The sequence below is a fragment of the Octodon degus genome, unplaced genomic scaffold, assembly GCF_000260255.1.
Source record: "Octodon degus isolate 3935 unplaced genomic scaffold, OctDeg1.0 scaffold00088, whole genome shotgun sequence".
In the NCBI taxonomy this organism is placed as follows: Eukaryota; Metazoa; Chordata; class Mammalia; order Rodentia; family Octodontidae; genus Octodon; species Octodon degus.
Window position 1 is genome coordinate 2,648,121 of NW_004524664.1, and position 9,810 is coordinate 2,657,930.

Here is a 9,810-nt window from a genome sequence, read left to right on the forward strand (position 1 = left end):
TTTTTATGTATATGCTTTAATGATTTTTTTCTCTACAAGAAGTTTTGGACAATTTCATTTTTGTGCATCTTGGTATGATTTTATTTAAACGTCTTTGCAAAAGGTTCATTTTTCTTGAAATGTGGTATTATAAGTTGAACTAAATTCAGAAATTTTAAATCTTTAAAAAAAAATGCGGGGCCAGGGAGATGGCTCAGTGGAATAAGCACTTCCCTGGCAAGTACAAGGACCTGAGTTCAATCCCCAGTTCCACCAAATTAAAAAAAAAATGCTTGAAACTATTGCTTGAAGCAAGGTACAATTCCCCTATTATGAATGCTATCACTATGTATATATAAAATGTACCAATAAAAAAATTCAAGGGGAAAAAAATAAAAACCAAACCTTGAATTACTAATTTATGAATCTATCTCCTTTTTGAAGGATTTTGAGAAACCAGGGCATTAGTTGCCCTATCATATGCTGATCACTTTTTCTTTCTGAGTTTCATTTGTTCATAAAACAGTAGTACTTTTCATGAATATAAATTATTCTATTTTTAAAAACACAAAAAATATTCATCTTCTATTATATGAAAATCAGGTCATCAAAAATCTGTTGGGTGCATGTCAGTCACACTTAGTTTTTCAGACACCTCAAGTGCTTACTCAAAAGGCCAGTGTATAAATGTCCCATGCCTGCAAACAGAAATGCTTTGCCTAACTTCATGCACAAATAAGTCCCTTACCTGCCATTAAGAAAGGCCACTGATGAGTCCCTACTATGGCACTACACTGGGTCACCCACCATTGAGATAGGTTCAGTACACCAGACCATATTTACTGACAGAGGAATGATTGGTCCTCTCTTGCTCTGGGTATGGATTTTCCTTGCTAGCCCACATTATTTCCACCACACTACTTTCTCATAACCACAGACTCTTTCTACATCACCACACAATGTTAGTGCAGAATGAGGTCACATTCTATGGTACAATTTTCAAAGGAGTGGGTTTGTTACCCCCACAGGATTTACTAATCACGTATCTTATAATCCAGGAGCACCAGGCTTAATACAGTGCTGTAAAGGCTGGCTGAAGTCTCACTTTTCGCACCAGCTAAAAGACAACATGATGAGAGGTAGGGGCAATGTCAGTAATGATGCCCTAAAACAGTAGTCAGAACTTAGTTTCCTACCCTCCATAACCAGTGAGCATAAAACTGAAAATAGGAGGAAGAAATGACGAGTGGTTCTTTTCACTATAAAATCAAAGAAATTATAGATGGAATTCTTATTTTCTATTCAGGGACATTGATTTGAATGTACAAACTTTAGGTACATGTGCCTGCCCATGGGCAGAATGATTTCAAAAGGGAGAATAATCACAATCACGTTAAACTAGGTTAGAGCTTTCATGGCTATTTTAGTCTTTGTACTAAAACCACACTATTAGGTCCTGCCAAATAGCTCAGTGGACTAAAGCACCTGCTTAGGCAGACACAACGGCTGGGGTTAGATTCCTGGTGTCCCGTGGCAGCTCTACCCCCAGGGTGCGCTGAGATGGCAACTGAGACTGGGCTTGGTGGCGCACACCTAGAATCCCAGCTCTTGGGGAGCTGGAACACAGGGGGATCACTACGAATCCTATCTGTATAGTGAGACTCTGTACTGAACATAAAAATAAATCAATAAATAAAACCACACTATTAAGTGAAACTTTTCAAATAATTTTCCACACCATAATATATTAACCACTTTTCCCCTTTAAACTTCTTTATGCCAACTTTTCAAACAGCTGATCCATATGCACATATTCTTATCCCTATAGCAGTTATTATGTTTGTTTGTTCTCTTTACCAGAAACCAGTGGTTTACCTATCTTTGAAAAGGTATCAATTGTATGTTAAATATTGACAGGAGGTCTAGTTTCTTTCACTAGAAATTTTCTTAAAATTAATTCTTCTGATGCTGATTTTGTCACTAGCTTTGTAGTATAATTTTGTAGACTGTGATGTCAGAAAACTAGGATTGGAGATCTCATTCAACCCAGATATTCCCCTTCTGGGTATCTTCTCAAAAGAATTAAAACTATCATATCACAGCAATATATATGCACCCACCTTATACTAGTACAATTTGTAACAGCTAAATCTTAGAAATAACACCTGTGCCCATAAACCAAGGAATGAGCAAAAAGAAAGATGTGGCTGTGCCTGGAGAGATAGCTCAGTGGCATAAGCACCTGCCTGCCAAGTGCTAGGTCCTGAGTTTGATCCCTGGAACCCTCCCCTGGAAAAAAAAAAATCTGGTATTTTTATACAGTGGAGTACTGAGACTTTTATAGGTAAATAGATACAACTTGAGACCATAGTCATAAGTGAAATAAATGAGACGCACACGTGCAAAAATATTTTCCCTCTGGTGTGAGAAACTGAAAGAGTAAATAAGTTCTAAAATGTGCAACAGACATTGCAAAATGGGATGGAATTGTATTAATTTCTTTAAAAAGATATTAAGTATTTACATACCAGTACAACTCCTGCAGAATAATGGTTAACACACATCTTTCCAGGAAATGTTATTCCCATATAATCTGGATAATCTCTGTAACTAAATAAATGTTTAAAATTAATTTTAATGAATAATCTAAAAGTGAGAATTCCTGCTAATTTAAGTCTTTGGCTCATAAAATGTTAAATTAAAGCAAACTGAGGCATAATCTTTCCATTTGTCCTTAACTGTAGAAAATTTATAAGACATTCTTAGCTAAAGTGTATTAAACTATTCATTTGTAAGCTTATTCAATAGCTCTAGGTCTTTGATGGCTTTATTCACATTACATTTGCTTGTTATCAAAGCCTTTATTCAAACATTTAGATTAAAAATGTTCTCTTGAAAGATACCAATAAAGTTTAATGCATGAATAAGAATGGGACACCTGCATGTAGAAAATTTCAGTAATTTCTCACAGGAATAACCTTATTATTTCATAGATAAATATTATTATACAGCTTTAAGAGCCTATGCAAATCCTCATATAATACCACTACTCAGAGCTTACACAAATTATCCCACTTGATATTCATAACCACTGAAATAAATATTCTTCCACACTAAACAAATGAAACATCAGCTAAAAAATACATCTCTCTCTAAAGGTGAAAGCTTAGTGTCACTGTATGATGTGAACCTAGTCTCAATCTAGAGCCTTCCTCTCAACCACTAAGATTTAGATGTTCCATAATGGATGCCTGCCACTCTTAGAGCCCCTGCCCAAACAGATGTCCCAGGGTGTGTGTAGAGATATTTGGGAGTCAGTCTAGCCTGTCTTACTTGCACTGCACTTAACAATGTAAAATTTTCTCTTTTCAGCCTTTATTGTGACTGTTACTATTTATATCTATTCAAACCTCCCTTGCACTACCTATTTCTAACAATTTACTATAACTCAGTGGATAACAATATCTGCCATCCAATGCTGTTTCAATGTCAAAGTATGATTTATACTTTTCTTCACAGTAAGTCACCCAACAAACGCTTTAACAAACATCTCTATAAATCTGAAGTCTTCTAAAACTACATATACTTTTTTTTTTTCAGAACCAGGGAATGGAGTCAGGCCCTTGTTTTTGCCAGGGAAGTGCTTATTCTACTAAGCCATCTCCCCAACGCCTATATATATACTTTTGATGACATAAGTAATAGCTCTGATGTACCCACAAAACTCAAATTAGGTCCAGTGTTTCACCTATTCAATGTTTCTTGTTTCCTTTGCCTTAAAGGTTTCACCCCATTTCTAACAATAAACTGAAAATACTGAAAAGCCATTGTCTCCTGATTCTAAGCACATTGATTCTAACAATTTTGTTTCTATAAATTGGAGTACTGCTCACCTTTCTCTGCCTACTGGATTTAAATAGGCCCAACCACTTCTACTTCACATTTAATTCGATTGTTCTATAACATATTCGTCTACCTCTCCTCTTTCTATTCTCAAGAGACATAATATAAATTATATAAATTAGTTTTGCTAAAACTATCCTGCATATTGTTGGATTTATAGTTAACTTAGTTGCCTGGCGCAACTACACATAACAGCAGCACAAAAACACCACTCTGTGCCAGGGCTTGAGGTACAACCCTGAACATCAAGGGCAATGACACAGAGCAGAGACAAAAACAGCTGAATTAGACTGAAAATTAGAGAAAAAGAAGGGCGACAAGGAAAGCCAACATTTTGTCCCTAGACTTTCAAGGTCAGTGAGGACTCAGGACATAGGAGAACCTATACTGTAACATCATATAACTCAGCTGTGTCCAAAATTTACTGATCAAGGAGATTATGGGGCCACAGAGGAAAGTGATCTATGATGTAGAGTGTGTCTAAGGAGAGTCACATGGAGGGAAAACATTCTCTCAAGTTTTCACAGAAAGCAAATTGGTTAAGCAATGGCCATGACTCATCCACATGGCTGACATTGACAAAGGACTTACAAACTGTGGTATAGGTCTTCAGGTTACATCCTTAGGGGATTTGACTGACCTTATCAGATACAAAAGTTACACTTCTTGTTATATAGGTCTTGATTTATCTTGGTCTTAACCATTCAGCAGAAAGTATAAAAACGAAGTATAAAAACTAAAGCCATATTAATATGCTAAGCTGTAAAAGGCTCAAGTCAACAACTTCTGACATTGCCAATCCTACAGATAACCCACTACTATTATGGACTACTGGACTATAATGGAGAATTCGCTGAATTCATGCACCTACAATATTTAAATGACAATGGAATACCCTTCTCTGACAAAACTAAACAAAAAAGGGGATACAAATGAACAACCATTTTGTATCTGTACATTCAAAATAGCTAGGATAGATATACAGCTACTTTCTCTTAATTCAATGAATAGAAAGATTTGTTCTAATAGTGATGTGGACAGGATATCATGTCTGCATCTTAAACAATGAATAACCACTAAGACAACAATATGCAATGTATTAATTATTGAAACTGTCCTGCTAATCTGTCTCATTACTATTTGTTTCTCAATAGAATTATTTTAAAAATAGCTGTGTTAAAAAAGGAGCAAAGGGCAAAACATCTTTCCCCCTATCTCGACAATAAACCTACCAGCCTTGCTCACCAGCAAATAAGGAAAACAGGTCCTCTAGCTGTCTCCAATGATGGTAAGGACACACAGGCATTTGCTACTGGACAAGTCTACATCCCTCATAGGCTCAGAAAACATATTAAAGACCTGTCAGGGAATTCACATAGCAGTTTTGCCCCAGAAAAAGCCTAGCTCTGTTACAGCTCTTGCTGTACATGTAATCTGAGGACTCCATACACCTGGGTTCCTAGAAGCAGCTGAATGGTCATATCCAACATCTTATACAACCTGATATGCAGCCTTGTGCCTTTAACCAACCATGCTCAGTTCAGGGGAACAGTCTGCCTAGACCTCCAAAGATCATGGGATTGGGCACAGAACTAACAAGCAGCTTAGTGTCACAGCCCCAACCCACATCCTGGCTCCAGGAAGCAGCTGTTTAGTCTGCCCTGGGCACATTATTCTTCTGACATCCACACACATCCACACAGCACTTGGGCACTAAGAAGTGCCACACCCCTGCTATAAAACACGCTGCACCACTCCAGCAAAATAACCTACAACAGTCTTTACCTCCCCAACTATCAGAAGTTGATGGGCTTCCTGCCTCAACCCTCTTGTCAGCTGCACCTCACTTATAAAGGTTCAATAGAAGAAACTCATCTGCATGCAAACCATAGAATTTGACAGGTGTCCCATACCTACAGCCAGGCACAAGGGAGAGTCATCAACAAATTCAGCGTATCTAACAGAGCAACAGCCCAGCTGGCAAAATAAACACACAAACCCTTGATGCCTACACCACTGAAGCATCTGTAGATATTGCCAACATTACACAGGCCAAAGAGGCTAAAGAGACAGCACACTATCGCACACAGCTGGGACCAAAGCCCACGCAGCTTGCAAAGTGACATTTCAGAACCTATCTTTACAAAAAGGCTTAACTATGTAAACAACCACATAAAACTAGCATGCAAATATTTGCCTAACATGCACATATTAATCAGGAACAGAAAAATATTTTAAAATTAAACTAACATGATGTCTCCAAAAGAACACAGACCTCTCTAGAAAGAGATGTCAGAGAAAATGGTCATAAGTAATGTAAAATAGTTCATGTTGACCTCCTGAGTTTGCAAGTATTGCCTCATCTTCAATTCTTTGGAATAATTTAAGAAAAACTATTGTAATATTTTAAATGTTTGATAAGATTCAAGCATGAATTCATCTGGAGAGGGGATTTCCTTTACTCAGAGTTTTTATTGCTGATTCATCAATTTATTCACTATTGGCTTGTTAGTTTTGATTTGTTCATAATTTAATCTTGGTAGGTCTCAGGTGTCCAAGAATGTAATCTATTTTTAATTTCTTCTCTTTCATTTCTGATTTTGTGTATTGGCATCTTCTCTACTTTTCTCATTTTGGCTAAAAGTTTGATTAATTTCAAAAATCAAGTGTCACATTTTGTTAATATTTCATAGTTTCCAATCTCTATTTTATTTCTGTTCTAATCTCATTTTCTTTCTACTAATAATCTTTATTTTATTTTTGTTTTTCTACTTGTTGTGGTATGTCATTAAATTATTCAAGATCTTTCTTCTGTTTCAATACAGGTGTTTATGGCAGTAACGTACCTTCTCAAAATGGCTTAAAAATTCTTCAAACTGTGTCCCATAGGTTTTACTACATTGTTTCCATTTTCATTTGCTCAAGAAAGTTTTAAATTTTTCTTTTTAATATCTTCATTTTTTGTTTGGTTGATGAGCATGTTGCTTAATTTCCATGTATCTGTAAGATTTTTAATTTCTCCTCTTATTGATTTTTTGTTTTTTCTTCCCATAATAACCAGAAAATATACTTGTTACTATATCAGTGTTGTTCAATATTTAAGAATATTTTTGTGACCTAACAGATGAATCTAGCCAAAAAGTGGTCCATGTGCCTTTGAGAAAATGGTATTCTATAGCTGTTGGATGCAATGTTGCAACTTGCACATTAGAATCTTCTTTTATAGTTTGAAGGAGTCCTTTTCACATTTCTGACAGGACAGGTATGGTTGCAGCGAATTCTTTCAGCTTTCTTGGTACAGGTAGGCCCATCTCTCTATATATTCTGCAATGTGGCTTGTTGAAAACAGTATTCTTGGTTGGCAGTCTTATTCCTTTCCACTATGAAGAAGGCATCCTGTTCTGTCCTGATGGGAAGCATTTCTGCTGAGTTCCCTGCCAGGTTAACTAGAACTCTTTTGTACATGTCTTGTATCCTTGTCTTATTGCTTCCAGGATCATTCCTCTGTTTTGCAACTTTTAGTCTGATTATAATGTCTTGGAGTAGTCTCTTCTGGATAGAATGCATTTTGGGCAATCCCTCTGCACAAGTTTTCAGTGCACTTATCTCTCTTGCCTTCATCAGGTCCTCAAATCATATGTAGATAGGCCCATCTCATTTCATAGTTCTGTAATACCGTTTATTTTTTATTCTTTCTTTCTCTCTTTTTCATTTTGGATAGTTTCTATTACAACATCTAACTTTCATAATATTACTATATTTTGTCTATCTGTTGTTAAACTCACCCAGAATATTTTCAGCATATACCCTGATTTTCATCCCTAATGATATGCTCTGGTTCCTTTAAACTATACATATTTCTTTTGATACACCATATTTTCTGTTTTCTTGAACATATATTATATATGACTGGACTAGGGAGATAAGTGCCTGCCTGGTAAGCATAAGGTCCTGAGTTTGATCCCCAGTACCCCCCACAAAAAAATCTAACTTTTGGCTGGCCAGATAGCTCAGCAGACTAAAACAGCTGCTTAGGTAGAGTGCAATAGCCTGAGTTCGATCTCCAGTGTGCCGTGCTGGCACAGCCCCCAGGGGCGCACTTAGATGGTGATTGAAAGTGGGCGTGGTGGTGCACACCTGTAATTACAGCTCTTTGGAGGATGAACACAGGTGGATCAATACAAGTCATATATATATATATTTATATATATATGTATATATATATAGATAGATAGATAGATAGATAGATAGATAGATAGATAATCTGCATTAACTTAGACTAGATGGGGAACAGAGATAACACATTAACTGCAGATTCATAACAAGCATACCTTACATCATTGTCTAAAGGTGAAATAGCAGCAGTGCCTGCTATTTCTAAACTTGTTTAGAATTTCTAGAGGATGAACCAGTTTAGAATTTCTAGAGGATGAACACAAAAAATTCTGCATTTTATAGACTGGCAGAAACACCCAGTCTTTCCCTATGCATCATCATATTCCAATAAACATCAAGAACTTTCAGGGGGCGTGGCCCTAGCTCAGGCCTTTAAGTGGCTGCTTCCACAAAGCTCTCAGACTCAGGTTGCTGGAGTTCGAGCCTCACAACTCTCCCGCTGGCCAAAAGTGCCCTGAAGCCATTCGAGGAACAAAAAAAAAAAAAAAAAAAACTTTCAATAAACCATGACCTCACTTAATGGACAAATAAAATAAAAGAAATCTTATTTAGCACATGGAAACTAATACACTCGAATAAAAATTTCAGGTAGATATTTTAAGTAAATTTTAAAAACTTCAAAAATATGGAAAAACAACTCAGTGCTCTATCAGAAATACTTAAATAAATATTAAAAAATAATAAAGAGGAATGAATAAAGCTAATGGAAAATTTGGGATAAAACTGAATGAACAAATATTGGGTTACTGGGATTCAGGAGGAACTTGAGAATGCTCAACAAATAGGTTTACTCAATGAAGTGAGAGTAAGAAGCATCCCAAACCTACAGAAAAATGAAAATAGCGTTACACTGGTAAAATTTTATCAGTTTGAATTCAATTCAACCAAGTCTAACCCAAAACATAATATAATCAAGCTCTCAAACATGAAAAAAAAGTGTCCCAATTTGCTTGAACACATATTTCTCAAACAAAAACTTTATGGTAGGTCTAGAGAAAGTACCATCACTTATTCACAATGCTGAAAAAAACAGGATTAAGAATACCCTAAAAGCTATTCTTAAGAATGAAGGACAGGCCAGGCATAGTGGCTTACACCTCTAATCTCAGCACTTAGTAGGTGGAAGCAGGAGAATTGCCATGAGTTTGAGCCAAACCTGGTATACAAAATGAATTTAAGGATAGCTGGAAATACATAATGAGACTCTATCTGAAAAATCAAATAAACAACAACAAAAAAAGAACTGAGGGACAGATACATTCTTTCCCAGATAAATAAAAGCTAGGAAAATAGGTCATCCACAGATCTCTCTTATAAGAAATGCATTAGGTAAATTTTCAGATTGAATGAGATATTAATTAGTAATAAAAAAGTATTATTTTATATACATACCCATGATTATGGCAATCTAAAGCATAATAGTTAAAAGATGAAAGTGACCTACATGCCATCAACACACAAATGTATACAGAAAATTCATATATAATATATGGATTATTACTGAGCCATAAAGAATAGATTTAAGTCATCTGTAGGCAAATAGATACATCTTGAGTCAATGACAGTAAGTGAAATAAATTAGACACAGGAGATTAAATATCATACACAATTTGTCTTATGAAAAACCCAAATTACAAATAACTTAAAGATCAAAATAAAACATGATAGAAAACAGACAGACAGACTTTGTGGAGAGGAGAGGATGATCTGGGGATGAGGAGAGAAGATGGGAAGGGGAAGAGGGTGTAAAAA

General features: G+C 35.9%; 1 protein-coding gene across 1 annotated transcript in view; it reads right to left on the bottom strand.

Annotated features, from left to right (window-relative positions):
- LOC101573093 (disintegrin and metalloproteinase domain-containing protein 32) overlaps positions 1–9,810 on the bottom strand; it is a 147,242-nt gene that overhangs the window by 85,454 nt on the left and 51,978 nt on the right. Inside the window, exon 10 of the mRNA XM_023722022.1 lies at positions 2,508–2,589. Within this exon, the coding sequence (XP_023577790.1) occupies positions 2,508–2,589 (82 nt within the window). The remainder of the gene's footprint in view (positions 1–2,507; positions 2,590–9,810) is intronic.